The sequence below is a fragment of the Suncus etruscus genome, chromosome 14 (assembly GCF_024139225.1).
Source record: "Suncus etruscus isolate mSunEtr1 chromosome 14, mSunEtr1.pri.cur, whole genome shotgun sequence".
Taxonomy (NCBI): Eukaryota; Metazoa; Chordata; class Mammalia; order Eulipotyphla; family Soricidae; genus Suncus; species Suncus etruscus.
The window spans coordinates 63450920-63470119 of record NC_064861.1 but is presented as its reverse complement, the minus strand read 5'-3'; the positions used below and the strand labels follow the sequence as shown (position 1 = coordinate 63470119).

General features: G+C 44.7%; 1 protein-coding gene across 1 annotated transcript in view; it reads right to left on the bottom strand.

The window, feature by feature from the left end:
- TANGO6 (transport and golgi organization 6 homolog) overlaps positions 1–19200 on the bottom strand; it is a 188971-nt gene that overhangs the window by 84395 nt on the left and 85376 nt on the right. The window contains exon 15 of the mRNA XM_049786336.1: positions 2884–3024. Within this exon, the coding sequence (XP_049642293.1) occupies positions 2884–3024 (141 nt within the window). The remainder of the gene's footprint in view (positions 1–2883; positions 3025–19200) is intronic.

Here is a 19200-nt window from a genome sequence, read left to right as displayed (position 1 = left end):
GATAGTGGGGATCAAATCCAGGTTACTCCCAGGTCGGCAGCATGCAAGGCAAATGCCCTACCAGGTATGCTATGACTCTGGCCCCAAGAAAGCCCTTCTTTTTTTTTATTTTAATTTTTTTTATTTTGAATTATGAGAACAAAGATGCAAAGAAAGAGGACAAGGTAAAGTTATAGTAGGACAATCACCCATAACATAATTCTCAGAAGAAGTCCCCTTGCTGATATCTTAACTTTGAACTTTCAGCCAAAGAACATTAAGATAAATAAAACAGAACCCATGTACAATTACTTTGTCCCTCAAGTCCCAGACTGTAACACCTTATAATATTTCTTAACAGCACACATGGCAATCTAAAGCCATAAAACTTACGTAACTCCTTAAACATTAGAGGCATGGTATTTTTTACATTTCCATGTATATGCATATTAGCTTAAGTTAACCTCAAATTTTAAGTGTTTTTTTTTTAAGGATTAGAGGTCAAAGGAGCACAGTAAAAACGGTGTTAGAGTGGCAATTGTTGTTTGCATAGGCCCACCAAAATATGAGGGGCATGGAAAGGAATAACCTTGGCCTAAATTCAAAGAGACCCTACCCCTGAAGTTTCCTGGCTTAAGACAACTCTAGGCTCCAGGCAAGCTAGATCATCCAATCCAAGACATTGTCTGTAGTGCCAACACACTTTTCACACAGTCTCTGTTGTTGGTATCATGTTTCTGTATTAAAGATCCTGGAATCTGCATATCCTACATTGAAGTCAGGATGTGGAGACGTCCTCTTCGTTTCACCTCACCAGTAAAGGGCAATGCAGGGAGCCCTGTCCTGTAAGCAGGTCGTTGTTGTTGTTAAGTCTTCTCAGTGTTAAGGGAAGTCTCTTTTGAGCAGGTCGATATCTGAGCAGTGGTAGGGGTCTTCTGTGGTAGAGGATTGCTTCCAGGTGATGTTATAGACAAACCTGGATGTTTCGGTGGATGGCTTCCCTGGTTCAGGGTTGAATGGAAAATGCCCTTTCTTCTGAGGCCTGTGCCAGGTCGTTATGTCAATGTTCAGGGTATAAGGTCCCTTTGCACTACAAGATTTGTGTATTCCAATCTCTATTAGATAGGATCTTATTTGTATGTATAGTATTTTCCCATTTGAATGTGCCTATGCAAAAGGAGCAATGCCACGTGACGTTATTGGCGCACATGGGGGCCATAAGGAACAAGTCCAACAATCCCCATGACATGGTTTTAATCATATGCATTAACCTAGGGGACTCAAAAAAGCCCTTCTATGTAAGAAACAAACTCTAAAAGCAAAGATATATGAGCTATATAAATTTTTTTAAAAATATATCTATTAAAAATATAAAAGCAAACCACCTGAAAAAACTATTTTATAAAACAACCAAATAACTATCAGTGATAAAATATCGTTAATTTTTTTCCTGGACCATACCTATTTGTAGTCAGAGGTCACTACTGGCAGTGTTTGGGGGACCGTACTATTGATTGGCCCAGGGCTAGTCCACATGTATGTCAAGATTCTTTTTTTTTTTTTTGGTTTTTGGGCCACACCCGTTTGACGCTCAGGGGTTGACTCCTGGCTATGTGGCTCAGAAATCGCCCCTGGCTTGGGGGACCATAGGGGACACCGGGGATCGAACTGTGGTCCGTCCTACGCTAGCGCTTGCAAGGCAGACACCTTACCTCTAGAGCCACCTTCCCGGCCCTTGTCAAGATTCTTATTCCTAAATTATCTTTCAGCCCCAGTATCTTTTTAATTCTATTTAATTTTTAAAATTTAATAATTTATTTTTTTTAGTTTTAGGGTCATACCTGGTAGTACTTAGGGACTACTCCCAGCTCAGTACTTAGGGATCACTCCTATTGATATTTAGGTAACCATTTGGTGCTGGGGACTGAACTTGGACACATTAAACTGGCAGTGCCCCCTAGCACCACCTGGTATGGCTGCCTTCAAAATGAGGACCACATCCAGATTGTACTGTAGTTCACAGACAATCTGGCCAAACTGAAATGGCACATTCACCTCATTCTGTCCTCATCGCATGTGAGTTGTGTCTGATTAAATCACCAGGAGTAGCACGAGTTCCTCTGATGCATTGGGTGCCCTCAAAGGATAACCACAACACATGAACAAACTTTTTTACTAGCCAGAACAAAATCCTATCTAGGCCTTTGGCATATAAGAACCTTATTCATCACTTTTACACCAGCCTAGGAGGTTAATACAATGAACAGCCGCACTTTGGGGGGAAAAAAGTAAGGACACAAGGCACACAGGAGGTAAGAAATGTCCCCCATAAAAGATTAATTTGACTTTTAATAAATTTGTTAAGACCATAAAAAAAAGAAAAGAAAAGAAACGTCCCCCAACTTCTGCACCTATGAGCAATAGCTGAACTTGAACCCAAACAATGGGGTTCTAGGGACTGGCTGTCCCCACAGACTTCCCATGCTTTTACAGCAATTTCCTGTTAGTTGGACGGTTCAAGTCTTGGTCCTACCTATTAACTGAAGGAGTCATGTACATTATTTTCAGTCTATAACATGGGTCTAACAAAACCGTCCTTCTAGGATGGAAAAATGTTGGATGAGACCATCTACGCAGACAACTCGGCGCCCACTAGTATGTGTTTGCACCCTTGCTCAGCTGACATAACCAGCAGGAACCTCTCTAGCCCAGCTCCCCTGGAACTGGCGGGGAGGGGGGGGGGAGGGGGGGAGCTAATCCAGCCCCCAGGAAGGAGACTAATTGAGAGCAGCAGGAATGAGACACCATAGTGACCCCTCTCAGACCCAGTCCCCCGACTGTAACCTGTCAGCATCCAGCTGCACAGTGCTAGCCACCCCATTCCAGCCAGAACAGGAAACTCACCCAATGCCCTGACAGTGCGCATGAGCACTTCCCCGACTTTCAGGCTAGTCTCTGGTGTGCGACTGTCACCGCCACGGTCATACTGAGCCAGCAGGCCAGGCAAGATGGTCTCAGGGTGTGCATCTGAGAGTAGGGCAAGGCCTATGGTGAAAGGAAAGGAAAAGGTACATTACTGTGGAGGTTTGAAAAGCTGAGATGGGATGGATGCAGAGACATACTTCTAGAAAGGGCAGCTCTTAATTGGGAGCACAGTCAATTCTGAGATAACTTTCACCTCAAGTCCATTAGCAGGTCCTCCCTTTGTCCCCAAACTTCCACAGTCCTAGGTAACCAACCTCTGGAATTGACTTTCTGCCTATAGATTGGTCTGCTCTGTATTTTCCTATGTATTTGTATAGGTTTTGTTTATATGTTTATGATTTTTAAATTTTTTTATTTTTTGGGCCACACCCGGTGATGCTCAGGGGTTACTCCTGGCTATGTGCTCAGAAATCACTCCTGGCCTGGGGGACCATATGGGACATCAGGGAATTGAACCTCGGTCCGTCCTAGGTCAGCAATGTGAAAGGCAACACCCTACCACTGAGCCACTGCTCCAGCCCATGATTACAAAATGTGATTTTTTTTTTTGGTTTTTGGGCCACACCTGGCTCTGCACTGAGGAATGGTCCCCCTGGCGGTGCTCAAATGTGGGAAGCCGGGGATCAAACCTGGGTCAGCAACATGCAAGGCAAGTGCAATACCCACTGTACTATCACTCTGGGCCCCATCTTGTTGTTCACTCTTATTTTACAGAGTTGACTTGCTCTGTCTTGTTACACAAAGTGCTTTTTTTTTTTGTTTGTTTTGGTTTTATTTTGGGCCACACCTGGTGATTGTTCAGGGGATACTCCTGGCTATGCACTCAAAAATAGCTCTTGGCTTGGGGGACCATATGGAATGCTGGGGGATAGAAATGTGTGCGGTTCATCCTAGTTTAGCACATGCAAGGCAAACGCCCTACCATCTGCACCACCTCTCCAGCCCCACAAAGTGCTTTTGATAATGTTTTTTTTTTTTTTCAGATAACAGTAACTTGCCCTTTCCCCAGCTCTGCCCACCAGACTGCTGGTGAACTCTTGCCAGTCTGGGGTCACCTTTCTCTCCAATGTGGCTTATCTATTACACTACATCTTGAAATTGTGCAGTCACCTTTCCTGCGATCGCTGGAGCCTGCAACTCTTATACAATCATTCGGTCCTTCTTGCCAAAGGAACTGATGTGTCCTGTTTCCTTGCAGCCTGTTATGGCCCCAAAATATTATCCCACCGCCTGCCCCCCGCTTTCAAATGACAAAGGATTTCAAATGTGAGGGGTGATGAGAAGGTTACGGCCAGGCTTCCTCACTTGTCAAAGGTCAGAAACTTTCCAAATAACAAAAACAGCCTCACATGCTCAGCTCTCAGAGCTTTCATTGTGTCACGAGCCCTTTGCAACTCCCCCTTCCGGTTCTATGGCTGGAACTGTTGTTGCTGTGGCGCTGGTGCCTGGCAGGGGCTGCCCGTGGGGATGCAGTGCTCCCACTGGTACTCACCAGGGGCCATACTCTTGCACTCTTGTGCAGTGCTTGCTTACAATGGGAGTGCTTTGTGTGTGTGTGCGCGCGCGCGCGCGTGTGTGTGTGTGTGTGTGTGTGTGTGTGTGTGTATGTGTGTGTACCTCTGATGCCCACACACAGCCTCGACAGGACAGCTCAGACCAGCACCGTGCACACGTTATAGCTAGCTGCAGTGCTCACCAGGGTGTTCACTTTTAGTTGAGGTGCAACTACATTTTTGGCTGCATGCCGGAGGCTGCAATCCAGGGTGTCTTGGACAAGACTGAGCTTAGAGCAGGTGGCAGCTCTAAGGACTGCACTCACAGTGTCTTACACACAGGGAAACACTCATAACCACTGAACCATCCTCCTGGCCCCTCATAGTCAAACAGTCTAAAGCTCTTCAGCATGATTCTTTTTTTTTTTGTTTTGTTTTTGGGCCAACACCCGTGGTGCTCAGGGGGTTACTCCTGGCTGTCTGCTCAGAAATAGCTCCTGGCAGGCACGGGGGACATATGGGACATTGGAATTCGAACCAACCACCTTTGGTCCCTGATCGGCTGCTTGCAAGGCAAACGCCGCTGTGCTATTTCTCCAGGCCTCGGCATGATTCTTCAACCCTAGCCGGTGCAAGATAAAGGTGGGAACTTTTAAAACAGGAAAGAATTCTTGTGGATTAGGGTTGGAGAGATAGTATTGTGGGGAGAGCACTTGTCCTTGCATGTAGCCAACCTGGTTTGATACCTGGTAATCCTATGTTTCCCGAACAGCCTCATCTCAGCTCTTCCTGAGCACAGAGCCAGAAACCCCTGAGCATCGCCGGTTGTGGCCCGCAAAAACAGGAAAAGAAGAAAAAAAAAGGAAGAAAACTACTAATATGAATAGGAAAATAATGCACATTTTTATTTCTTAGAGTGTTTCTTACAATTGTAAGAAAATAAAAATTCTGGGGCTGGAGAGATAGCATGGAGGGTAAGGCGTTTGCCTTTCATGCAGAAGGACGGTGGTTCGAATCCCGGCATCCCATATGGTCCCCTCTGCCTGCCAGGGGTGATTTCTGAGCATATGAGCCAGGAGGTAACCCCTGAGTGTTGCCAGGTTGACCAAAAACCAAAAAAAAAAAAAGAAAAAAGAAAGAAAAAATTCTGTGATGGGCCTAGAAATTTCCACTCTGGAAATACAACCGAATGAACATACTAAAACAAGCTGAAAATTACTTCAGTGTAAAAGTCACTACAGGGCCATAATAGCAGCTTGGGAGCAGAGAACGTGGGTCTAAGCTGAGTCCCCGCTCCCATCCCCCATGGCTACAACACACATTTGATCACTGCAGCACTGCTGGTTATAAAAAAAAGAAATGAAAGAATAAAAGATGAATGGAAATAAATGAGATTGTTCGTGTACAGAGGCGTGATTAAACTTCTGTCATTCTGACAATGTAACACAACGCATTCATAAAAAGGAAAAATAAAGAAGACTTTAAAGAGCCTGTCAAAGGGAGAAATCCTTTATATCTATTGTGAAATAAAAAGACAAGTACAAACTCATGTGCAGAGAATTCAACCATCTGTGACAGAGAAAGGGAATAAGCCGATTCATAAAAAATTTGCAAGTATGTACAAAAGAACAATTGCTATTGTTGTTTCAGGATAGAGAAACTGGGAGATTTAGGGGTTAGATCTGATAGAAGAGGCTTTTAATTTTTATCTTTTATATCTTCTGTATTTCATTATTCTTTTTGTTTAAACTTTTCTTTTTGTTTTTGTTTTTGGGCCACACCAGGGGTTAGTCCTGGCTTCTGCACAGAAGGAGGAAGCTCTGCTGGACTGTGATCAGGGATAGGGAAACCCATTTTAAAATTTCTGAAGATTGAAGTCGGATCAGCTGCATGCAGGGCAAATGCCCTCTCTGCTATGTTATCACCACTCTGGCCTCTCATGTTCTCTTGAACACAGATTCTTTCCTCTCTATCTTTCATCTCACACTTAATTAAATGTCTTTCAAGAAAAACTATTTAGCATCACTCATAATAATAAAATACAAGCAATAGTAAAGCGGATAGGCATTTTGCTTTGCATGTAACTGACTTGTCCTATCCGTGTCATTCCATATGGTCACCCTAGCATTACTGCCAGAAATGATTCTGATTGAAGAGCCATGAGTAATCCCTAATTATGGACAAAAGCAAACAAAAAAATCATAACGATGAAGGGCAGGGGAGTTAGTCCAAGGGCTGGAGTCCAATGCTTTTTCTGCAAGCTCCAGAATTTGATCCGCACGCTTCATGTTTCCCCAATAAGTATTATCTAGAGAGACTCCCAAGCTGAAAGTAGCCCATGAATAACATCAAGCATGGCAATCTCTACCCCATGCCCCCGCAAAAAGGTGGAAGAAATGCCCTACCAAATGCTAAAAAAAGGTGGAAGAAATGCCCTACCAAAGGCCCTACCATATCCATCACTCCTGCTCCCACAAGATATTCTTAATACCTAGAAAGGAATGAACAGCAAAGACACTAAAAGACACGGTCATTTGCTGAGCGTTTTTAATGCATCAGGCACAGTGCTGTGCATTGAAATCAATATAGTAGAAAGACCACAAGTATTTGAGTGCCAAGGAAGGTGAGGGAGTGGAAAACATACAAATTAAGGACAAGAGCACAGATGGTGCCAAAGGCCAGACTCTGGATTAAGAGAAGGAAGATGAAGACAGAACAGAAGATGGGATCTGAGGTGACTGCTGGGTCATCCAGGGAAAGTGTGCAACACTTTACCCAGAAAACAAAGCACCTGCACAAGGAAGAAGACGAGATAACCAATCCCCAGAGGTAACAGCAACACCATCCAATGATGCAATTACAAATCCATGAGGAAAGGACAGGAGGCAGGGACGAAGCTCAGGTGCTTGGGGACACATGACAACTCCTCATCCAACAGACAGAAAATGAATGGACCTTGTACCGAAATCAAGTGATCTATGTAAACATTTCATTTTCTACATGGGGAGGTGATTACTAGAACTGTTAGAAAAGGGAAAGGGAACTCAGAAGCGAAGTAGGATAGGGATAAGCTTTTTGATGCTTTAAAAACTATGGTCAAAGTAGTTAATGAAATCATGTTAGGGCCAGAGATAAAATACAGCAGGTATGGTACTTGATTTGGACACAGGTTGGATCCCTAGTTCTACGTGTTACCCCTCACCAAAGCCAAATGCTAATCTTACTTGGATGGTGAGACCCTCCCACAGCTGGAAGGGGTCTGTGGTTGGTAATTAAGAGTGGCCAGGGGGCGGGAGAGATAGCATGGAGGTAAGGTGTTTGCCTTGCATGCAGAAGGTTGGTGGTTTGAATCCCAGCATCCCATATGGTCCCTTGAGCCTGTCAAGAGCGATTTCTGAGTGTAGAGCCAAGAGTAAGTCCTGAGCACTGCCGGGTGTGACCCGAAAAACAAAAACAAAACAAAAAAACAGAGTAGCCTGGGGGGAGGAGTGAGAGAAGATGCAGCAGGGAGAGATGAGAGAGAGGATGGATGCAGAGGAGCAGGAAGAAGGCTGCTTAGCGTAGAGGACATGTGAAAAATATGCACATGGTGGTTAGGGCCTTATAATAAAGCTGGATGTCTCCTGAAACTTCCATCTAACTGCTGTGGATCATTTCTTTGCCATCACCCTGCACCTACAGACTTGCCAGGCCATAGGGGCTGTAGGTGTCAGGCTGGACCGAGAAAGGCCTCACCATCCATCTATCCACACTTCTAGGACTCTATAATTAATTATGAATCCAAGGGCATCCAAGTCCTGCCAGGAGTGATCCTTGAACACAAGAACCAGGAGTAAGTCCTGAGTACCACTGGGTATGAGCCCCCTTCCCCCAAAAGATAACATCAAATAGAACTTTGAATGAGATCTGTCACCCTCTGGAACTGTCTTCTCTGGGACAGCTCCAAGACATAAAACTAAGAAAGGCATAACCTGAGGAGATGGTGGGAGCGGGCGCTGCCCTAGTGTTCACAGGACTCTCACTGTGATGGAAACTAACACTCATTTCCACCCCAAGAATGCAGGAAGTTGCACAAACCGGGGAAGCAGGTTATTAAACCCAGGAAGTACGAAAACTGGCCTGAATAGTTGGGCTGTCTTTGTAATCAGAGTAAGCGAGAGCCCTGAGCCTACCAATGAGAAGTTCCTCGACAAGTTCTCAAGTTGGGCTAAATGTGGACAAGCCCCAAGAAAGATGGAGACTCTAGATGAGTAGGAGTTTCTCGGGCCTGGTGAGAAACCAGGTTGGGCAGAGAAGCTGAAGATCTGTCTTGTGTTTCTCTCTTTTTGTGTGTGTCTGTGTGTGTTTCTCTCTCTCTCTCTCTCTTTTTTTTTTTTTTTTTTGTGGTTTTTGGGTCACACCTGGCAGTGCTCAGGGGTTACTCCTGGCTCCATGCTCAGAAATTGCTCCTGGCATGCACGGGGGACCATATGGGACACCGGGATTCAAATGATGATCTTCTGCATGAAAGGCAAACGCCTTACCTCCATGCTATCTCTCCAGCCCGTGTTTCTCTCTTTAAACCAGGTTCGGAGGGGTATATACAAACACAGAAGTAATACCAATGGATGGGCTTAATCTGGGTTCAATTCCCATTCTGGAGGGAAAAACAGTAAAAAAAAAAAAAGTGTAAAGTGTCCATATTTACTAACAGTGAATAACACTTTAGGGAGTCATTTGGAGCACAAGATATTCTTTTTTTTTTGGGGGGGGTGTCACATCTGGCGGTGCTCAGAGGTTACTCCTGGCTCTGCACTCAAATCACTCCTGGCAGGCTTGGGGGGCCACATGGGATGCCGGGGATCAATCCCAGGTTAGCTGCATGCAAGGCAAATGTCCTACCACTGTGCCATCGCTCCTGCTCCACAAGATATTCTTGATACCTAAAAAATAATGAACAACAAAGACACTAAAAGAAACGGTAATTTGTTGAGCATTTTTAATGCATCAGGCACAGTGCTGTGCATTCATCCAATGGACACTGCCAGCAATCCTTTAGAGCAGGTACTATTCCTCCTAATTTGCTTAAAGAAGTTGAATATGTGGGTAAAGGGGCACACAAGACGACAGAGTGGATATGTAATGCCAGGTTCATGCCACCCAGCACACACTGAGCATCCTGAAACAGTCTCAGTCTGCAAATCCTAGCCAGGGAGACTCACACTTCACTACTTTAGTACATTTGAGCAGTCTTCCTCTCCAACACACATTGACCATTCAGAGGCCAGAGGGAGAAATGGGGCCCTGCATACTATCACCCAGACCAATAGGCAAAAATCCTGATTAGGGCTGAGAAGTACTGCTTCACTTCAGCTGGTGTCCTCACCAGTGCGGGGAGGTGGGGAGGGAAATACTAATGTTAATGAGATTCACCAATGACTAACCTGAGATGCAGCTGACATCCATGATGGCAGCAGAGCAGCAGGGAAGGGGATAGAGAATTTGGATTTAATGTGCTCCAGATTTTACTCTAATGTTTATGCACCTGCCCACCATCATCCTGGGATTACAGGATTTGGCAAGTTCCTTACCATCACTTCTTTGATTACTCTCTCCATAATAAATAACAAAACCTATGGCATCAAAAAGCTGACAGTCTACTTTGTTTGTGCTGACTCTGGATGGTGGAGAGGAGGCTCAGGAGCATAGCACCAAGACAAGGTGAGCTTAGATAACCTCCCCACCCCAGATCACAGTTCTGCTGCCTGGACTGAAATGAGAACAGAGGTGCTCAGATACTGACCGACGCATTAAGCAATGACGGACAGAGTAAAAAATAGCAATTACTGCTGCTCTGGGAATAATCACTGCCCTGTGCATTTGGGGAAACATATATTTCATCTGCTCAGGGGTGAGCAAGAAGCAAGACGTTACTCATTTGCTTCTTCCAGTAACTTTGAAAAGAGTGAAGAGGCATGCTTGTGTTCCTTTTATGGGTCAGATAGTATAGCAGATAAAGCACTTGCCTTGCACAAGACCAACCTTGGAGTAGATCCCTGGTACCCCATATGGTCCTCCGAGCCCACCAGGAGTGATATTTGAGTGCAAAGCCAGGAGTAACCCTGGAGCACCTCTGGGTGTAACCCCCAAACAAAAATAAACAAAAAGAAGAAATGTGGTGGGTGAATGAAAAGCAGGGCTTCTGATTTTCCTGGGAAACAGTCAATGGTTCTCTTTGGACCAAATCTAGGTTAAAAAAAAAATAAACCTTTTGTACCACCTGAAGACATTGAGCAAGGTGTTGGGAGCTGGGGGTTTGGGAGGGAAAGTACCCCGTGAACCTCAGGTGCATTTTCCCCATTTCTGGCTGGCTCACTTCAAGCCTGTGCAAAGAGAAGCTGCAGAAATCAGCAAAGCTGACGCCTGCATCAGGTTCTCACTAGTCTCCAGGCTTCCTAGGAAAGCTGCCTCTTTGCCTGAAGCTCTGACAAGATAGGGCTGATCCTCTCTTCTCCAAAGACTTCAGGGCAAGGAGGTGTGTTCAGAGCGCAGTGACACAGGCTAGATACAAACTCTTCGGAAAATCTCTGGTTTTTCCTTTGGCTAAGCCTTGAAACTGTTGGCTAAGATGATGAGGCAAGTCTGTGTGGGGAACTCTCCAGGCAAGGATGGGCTTCAAGAAAGTGCTTGTTGCAACATCAGCAGCCATACGTGCAGCATTTCCCCTGCACTCTCCTGCAGAAACCAGGCAGTTCTTCTCTGCTTCTTCCAAAGCAATCACTGCCTCTAATAAATGCACAAATGCATATAAATACTTGGAATAGAATTTCAGGGAGAGCCCAGACCGAGGTATGAATCCTCTCTGGTGAAAATCCCTGGGTAGGGGCCGGGCGGTGGCGCTAAAGGTAAGGTGCCTGCCTTGCCTGCGCTAGCCTTGGACGGACCACGGTTCGATCCCCCCGGTGTCCCATATGGTCCCCCAAGCCAGGAGCAACTTCTGAGCACATAGCCAGGAGTAACCCCTGAGCGTTACCGGGTGTGGCCCAAAAACCAAAAAAAAAAAAAAAAAAAAAAAAAAAAGAAAATCCCTGGGTTAAGCAAGGTCACTTACAAACAAAGTGGGCACTGTTATTTTAACACTTTCACAACACCCAGATCACTTATAGAAGCATATCAAAAAAATAATCTGCAGCAACAATATACATCATTGCTGTTTGGGAAACAACCTTAGAATCAAGACTTTGGAATCAAGAAGCATCCCTACCTTCCTAGAGAGCCTACTATGTGCCAGCCAGGTAACTCTGTGAGACAAATGTCAGAGGACAGTACCTATGAGAAAAACATAAATTGGACAGCTGTTGTGAGTAGTGGGGCTAGCTGTGGTTGTTGTGGGGTTGTGAGTAGTGGGGCTAGTTGTGGCATTGACTCAAAGAGAGAGAAAAAAAGAAAAACTGGGTGGGGCTTGCTGAAGGGAACACTGAGTTATACACAGCACCAAGTTCTTCAACTGAGAGCAGCACTGGGACAAATTCACTGGGATAACTATATAGGATGGGGGAAAAAAAGTCAGACACGCTTAGACAGAAACCCTATAGGCAACTACCTCCCATTTATCTGCTCAGAATAGAGTCTCCCAAGAGAAAGAACTGGCTCAGGGATAAAACTCATTTCTAAATGACATTCCCAGCATGTTCCAGCTAATTTCCCTATCAGCCAACCCAAGCAGCCTATCAGTACCAGCCAATCCCATTAACAACACCACCAGGAGCTGGAAAGGGCACACAGATGTGTGGCTGTTAGCCTGGCATCTAGTTCAAATCCTGAAATCCTGACACCATCAGGTATGATTCCCCCCAAACAATAAAACACCAAATAACGGGCCCGGAGAGATAGCACAGCGGTGTTTGCCTTGCAAGCAGCCGATCCAGGACTAAAGGTGGTTGGTTCGAATCCCCGTGCCTGCCAGGAGCTATTTCTGAGCAGACAGCCAGGAGTAACCCCTGAGCAACGCCGGGTGTGGGCCCCCCCCCAAAAAAAAACCAAAAAACAAAAAACACCGAATAACACCTCCATGAATCTTTTATTTTTTTAAATGGCAACAAAATTTAACAACAAAATAAGTTATTTTACCTCTACATTTCTTGATCATGACAAAAGTTGAATTTTTTTTGTGGGGGGGGGCTACTATACCCTCAGGTGTGCTGAGGGCTTACTCTTGGCTCTGTGATCAGGGATCACTCCTGGCTCTGCTAGGGGATCAGATATGTTCCCCTGGAGCCTGGTTAGGTCATGTGCAACACAAGTGCCTTGCTCCCTGCTACATTATCTATCTGGCCCCAAAAGCTGAATAGTTTTTCAAAATGTCATAGTTTGATTTAATTATTCTATAATGAATTGCCTATTTATAACCTTTATCCATTTATCTACTGTTTTTCTTACTTATCTCTATGAGCTCTTTATATACTAACGAAATTAACTGTTTGTTTGTCCTTAAAAATCACAAATGAGGGGCCGATGAGGTGATGCTAGAGGTAAGGTGTCTGCCTTGCAAGCGCTAGCCAAGGAAGGACTGTGGTTCGATCCTCCGGCATCCCATATGGTTCCCCCAAGCCAGGGGCAATTTCTGAGCACTTAGCCAGGAGTAACCCCTGAGCATCAAACAGGTGTGGCCCGAAAACCCCCCAAAAAAAGTTTGGAGTGTTGATTAGGAGCCATGCAGTGCTTGGGCCTTGATCCCAGAATTTCACATGCATAAAATGTGTTTAGCTCCTTGAAACATCTCCCCCGCCCACAACAAACAAACAAACAAAAACAAACAAAAAATCATAAATGAAAACAAACAGGGGTCAGATAAAAAGGTAAAAGGGCCTGAGTTAGAATATACCATGTAGGTATTTGCCTTGCATGCAGCCCACCCAGGTTTAATCTTTGGCACCCCACTGGTCTCTGAGCCTGTCAGGAGTGATGCCTGAGCACAGAAGTGGGAGTAAGGCCTGAACACTGCCAGGAGTGGCCCAAAAACAAAAAAAGAAAAGAAAAGGAGACCTGGATTCCAGACTTGGTCTAGGTCCCAAGTATTGCCATGAGTGACCTCCTCATCAGTGAGGTAGGGAGTAGCTCGAGCCTCATTATGTGTGGCCTAAAAAAAAAAACCAAACAGCTATCCAGGCTAGTTTGTTTATATATGATTTGTTGGCATGTTTATGAGATAATTTACATACTTGTAAAGTGCCATTTTACTATGTATACTTCAGTAATATAAACAACTTAGTTTTAAATTTGGAGTTTTTGGCCACACCCAAAAGTTCTCAGGGCTTAATCCTGGCTCAGTGCTCAGGGATCATTCCTGGCAGGGCTTCAGGGACCAAACCTGGGTTGGCCATGTGCAAGACCAGAGTCTTATCTGCTTCCTATGGCTCCAGCTTCATATTCAGTAGTTTTTCATTACAGACCTGTGGATGGGCGACCATCTGCACTTCATAATTCCACCACATTTTTATCACTCCACAGAGAAACCTCTTCCCCATTAGCAGTTTCTTTTTTGGCCTTGACTTTCTAGCTCTAAGCAACCACAAATCTGTTTTCTGTATCTACAGATTTGTGTCTTTTATTTACTGTGAAACTTTTTCAAAGTATACTTTGTACTTTAAGTAAGTTGATTTTGACATAAGTGACTTTTAACTTTTTTTTTTTTTTTTTTTTTTTTTTTTTTTTTTTTTGGTTTTTGGGCCACACCCTGTGATGCTCAGGGGTTACTCCTGGCTATGCGCTCAGAAGTTGCTCCTGGCTTCTTGGGGGACCATATGGGACGCCGGGGGATCGAACCACGGTCCATCCTAGGCTAGCGCAGGCAAGGCAGGCACCTTACCTCCAGCGCCACCGCCCGGCCCCGACTTTTAACTTTTAAGAGATCAAATCTATTACTCATTTCTTTTTGATTTCTCTCTCTGAAGACTAAATATTGACTCTGTGCTGAATTTTGCTTAATTTCTCTCTTTTAACTTACTGGTTTGTTAATCTACAAAATTCACTCACTGGGTTTTTTTTTACTCACTGGGTTATTAAAGTTTATTTATTCTGTTTTCTGATGTTTCTTTCTTCTTTCTCTCTTTCTCTCTTTCTTTCTCTCTTTCTTTCTCTCTTTCTTTCTTTCTTTCTCTCTCTCTTTCTCTCTCTCTTTCTCTCTCTCTTTCTCTCTTCTTTCTTTCTTTCTTTCTTTCTTTCTTTCTTTCTTTCTTTCTTTCTTTTTCTTTCTTTCTTTCTTCTTTCTTTCTTTCTTTCTTTCTTTCTTTCTTTCTTTCTTTCTTTCTTCTTTCTTCTTTCTTTCTTTCTTTTTCTTCCTTCCTTCCTTCCTTCTTTTTTTTTCTCCTTTTAGGCCACACCCAGTTTCTGTGCTCAGGAATCACTCCAGAGAGGACTCAAAGGACCATATGGGGTGTTGAGAACAAACCCAGACTGAATCACATGCAAGGCAAGCATCCTGCCCATTGTACCATCTCTGATTTCTATTCCGCTTTCTGTTTTTAGGAAATTTGTTTTTTCTCCCTCAAATCTGCTATTTGTGTTCTGGCTGTTTCATATTCCTGAAGATATTTTTAATTTTGTCCGCATTTCTTTGAATTGAGCAAGTCTGGTACTTCAGAATTTTTGTAACAATTCTCACATCTCAAGACTTCTGAGACTTTGCAAACTGGTGTTTGGTTATTTTGCAGCTACGTGCTAGTTACTGTACATAATTAAGTGTATTATAATAATAATAATTAAATATTATTATGGGAAGGGAGAAAGGAGCTATTGCTTAATGGTTACAGAGTTTCTGTGTGGGGTGATGAAAATACTCCGGAAATGTTGTAACATTATGGATATAATTAATATTACTGAATTGTACCTTTGCGAATGGTTAAAAAAGCATATTTTATTTATATATATTTAATAAAACTTTTAATTAATTATGAAATAATGAACATGAAAATAAAATTTTATTATTATTACTATTTTTGGTTTGGGGGTCACATTCAGCTGTGCTCAAGGTTATTCCTGGCTCTGTGCTCAGGGATCACTCTGAAGATGATTGAGGGACCTTTTGGGGTACTGGGGATGGAACTAGGGTTGGGCTCATGCAGAGAAAGCACCTTACCCTGGGCTGGAGTAACAGCAGAAGGTCATTTGCCTTGAACCCAACCAACCAACCAACCCACCTGGGTTGGTTCAATCTTTGGCATCCCATATGGTACACTGAGCACTGCCAGGAGTGATTCTTGAATGCAGAGCCAGGAGTAACCCTGGAACACCACCTGATGTAGCCCCCCAAAACAAAACAAACAAAAAGTACCTTATTCCTTCTATATTACTCTATCCCTGAAAAATAAAAAATGATAATATGGTTCTTTGTTTTATTTTGTTTTTTTGCTTTTGTTGTTGTTTTTTGTTTTTTGGGTCACACCTGGCAGTGCTCAGGGATTACTCCTGGCTCTACGCTCAGAAATTGCTCCTGGGACCGGCGAGATAGCACAGCGGTGTTTGACTTGCAAGCAGCCGATCCAGGACCAAAGGTGGTTGGTTCGAATCCCGGTGTCCCATATGGTCCCCCATGCCGGCCAGGAGCTATTTCTGAGCAGATAGCCAGGAGTAACCCCTGAGCACCGCCGGGTGTGGCCCAAAAACCAAAAAAAAAAAAAAAAAAGAAATTGCTCCTGGTTGGGGCCGGTGAGGTGGCACTAGAGGTAAGGTGTCTGCCTTGCAAGCGCTAGCCAAGGAACGGACCGCGGTTCGATCCCCCGGCGTCCCATATGGTCCCCCCAAGCCAGGGGCGATTTCTGAGTGCTTAGCCAAGAGTAACCCCTGAGCATCAAATGGAGGTGACCCCAAAAAAACCCCCCCCCAAAAAAAAACAAAACAAAAAAAGAAAAAGAAAAAGAAAAAAAAAAAAAAGAAATTGCTCCTGACAGGCTCAGGGGACCATATGGGATGCCAGGATTCAAACCATTGTCCTTCTGCCTGCAAGGCAAATGCCCTATCTCCAAACTATCTCTCCAGCCTGATAATGTGGTTCTTTAAGGTTGTGGTGAAAGTGTCTTCTTCCACAGGAGATAGGTCTTGTTTCTGAAAAATATACAGACACTACCATAATAGAAATTTTGTGTTTGTTTGTATTATTTTGGGACCACAGCCAATAATGTTCTGAGGTAATTTCTGGCTCTGAGGTCAGGGGTCATTCCTAATAGTACTTGGGGGACCATATAGGCCCCTACTGTACTCTCTCTGGCATAGAAACTTTTTAAAAAAAACATTTATTAGGGGCCAGCATGGTGGCGCTAGAGGTAAGGTGTCTGCCTTGCAAGCGCTAGCCTAGGACAGACAGCGGTTTGATCCCCCAGCGTCCCATATGGTCCCCCAAGCCAGGAGCGATTTCTGAGTGCATAGCCAGGAGTAACCCCTGAGCGTCACCGGGTGTGGCCCAAAAAACAAACAAAAAAAATTTATTATTGGGGCCAGAGCGATAGCACAGTGGTAGGGTGTTTGTCTGACATGTGGCCAACCCAGGACTGACCTGAGTTCAATCTCTGGCATCCCATATGTTCCCCTGAGACTGCCAGTAGCGATTTCTGAGTGCAGCAGGAGTAACCCCTGAGCATCACCGGATATGGCCCAAAAACCAAAAATAAAAATTAATTTTTGAGGGGAGTGGGGAGATCAGAACTCAGAGGCTACGAGAGAGAGAGAGAGAGAGAGAGAGAGAGAGAGAGAGAGAGAGACAGAGAGAGACAGAGAGAGACAGAGAGAGAGAGAGAGAGAGAGAGAGAGAGAAAGAGGAGAGGAGAGAAGAGAGAGAGAGGAGAGAGAGAGAGAGAGAGAGAGAGAAAGAGAGAGACCCCTGTCAGTGCTCAGGGGATTATGTGGTGCTAGGGATTAAACCTGGGCCACTAGGCAAGCAAAGCATTTGCCCTTTTAAGGCAAATCTGCAAGAAGGGTGCTCACAGGCCCGGAGAGATAGGACAGCAGCATTTGCCTTGCAAGCAGCAGATCCAGGACCAAAGGTGGCTGGTTCGAATCCCAGCGTCCCATGAGGTCCCCCACCCCCACCCCGTGCCTGCCGGAGCTATTTCTGAGCAGACAGCCAGGAGTAACCCCGCCGGGTGTGGCCCAAAAACCAAAAAAAAGAAAAAAGAAAGGTGTTCCCACACAGCCATTACAACTTCTTAGGAATAGATTTTCCTCATTCCTCCCATTGGATTTACTACCGAGAACACCCCTCCCAGCCCCTGGGCTGGAGGTGAAAGGTGGCATTTACTTCTGATTCACCCCAAAGTGTAAGTATTCCTGCCTTTAATGCTGGAGGTCTTCCGTGACACTCCCCACTTAAGCTGGTCTGAACTTTCATTTTTACAAACTTGCCCTCTGAATTCTAAAAACCCACACTTTTCAGCAAGTGCCTCTGGGCAGGGAAGCTGTTTAACCTCTCAACCTCCACGTGTTCAGGCCTTTCTCTTAAAATGTTGGCTTAGGGGCTAGGGAGAGTCCTAAGGGTTAGAGCCAATGTTTTTCATGCAGGCACCCCTTGTTTTACCGTGGGGCCCCCCCAAGCACCAAGCAAGGAATAATAGCCCTTAAGCACTGCCAGATATGGCTCCCCCCAAACCCAAACTTGAACCAAGATGTTGGTTTGAGGGGCCGGAGAGATAGCATGGAGATAAGGCGTTTGTCTTGCATTCAGAAGGACAGGAGTTCCAATGGGGCATCCCATATGGTCCCCAGAGCCTGCCAGGAGCGATTTCTGAGCATAGAGCCAGGAGTAACCCCTGAGTGCTGCAGGGTGTGACCCAAAAACCAAAACCAAAACAACAAACAAACAAACAAAAAAGATGTTGGTTTGGTAAATTAGTGCCTTAATCCTTTCAAAGTGTGTTAAACACCTTATTCTACATAATAGCTACTTTGGGCTTGGCTATCTTTAAATGGAATACAATGGGCATTCTCCCCCACCCCTTTCCCTTCCTTTCCTTCTCCTGGTTGTAGAGTTGCTTTTGTAGTGCCTGGGGGTTGAACACTTACTGGGGTTTTCCAGGAGATGTGGCCCCAGGGATCACACCAGCAATGCCAGTGACAGACTGAAGGAACTCTCAGCCCCATGCAGGGCAGTTGGGTGCAGCATATCTCCAAGCTCCCAGAGCCAATTGCAGTTTCTTCTAGATTTTTTTTTTTTGTCTAATTTGAACTTAATTTAGAAATGGAAGATGATTTCTGTCTTTAGAAATGGGAGGGGAACTCTACTTTCTTCGAGTTCTGGAAGGTTTTCCTTCATTTGTTTCTTTGTTGTCGGTAGTATTTATCGAATCAGCTGTTCCTTTCAGAAAATAGCAACATCCTAAACTGAAGCCTCCTTCACCTTGCAGTTGCACGGACTCTCAATTGAAGTGATTTTTCACTTTATCACATACAATATCTGATACACTGACCTAACGGGTCACCTCTGCTCTGCTGCAAAATACAAAGCCTTGCACGAACAGCTTCTGCTATGAGCTGCACAAACAGCTTCTGCTATGGGCAAAAGAGCAAATCCCAAGGTGCCACGGACTCAGGACAGGGAAGGGAAGTGTGGGGTGGCTCTCCAGGCTGTCACTGTCCTCGTGTGCCCACATGACAAGGAGCACCTGGCCCACACATCTGGATGAAATCTGTCAGCCAACTTAACCATTTGGCTGCTGCACAGGCAGGCGGAGAGAACAATGGCTGGTGTCCCGTTTATCGAACCAGGCTTCTCTGA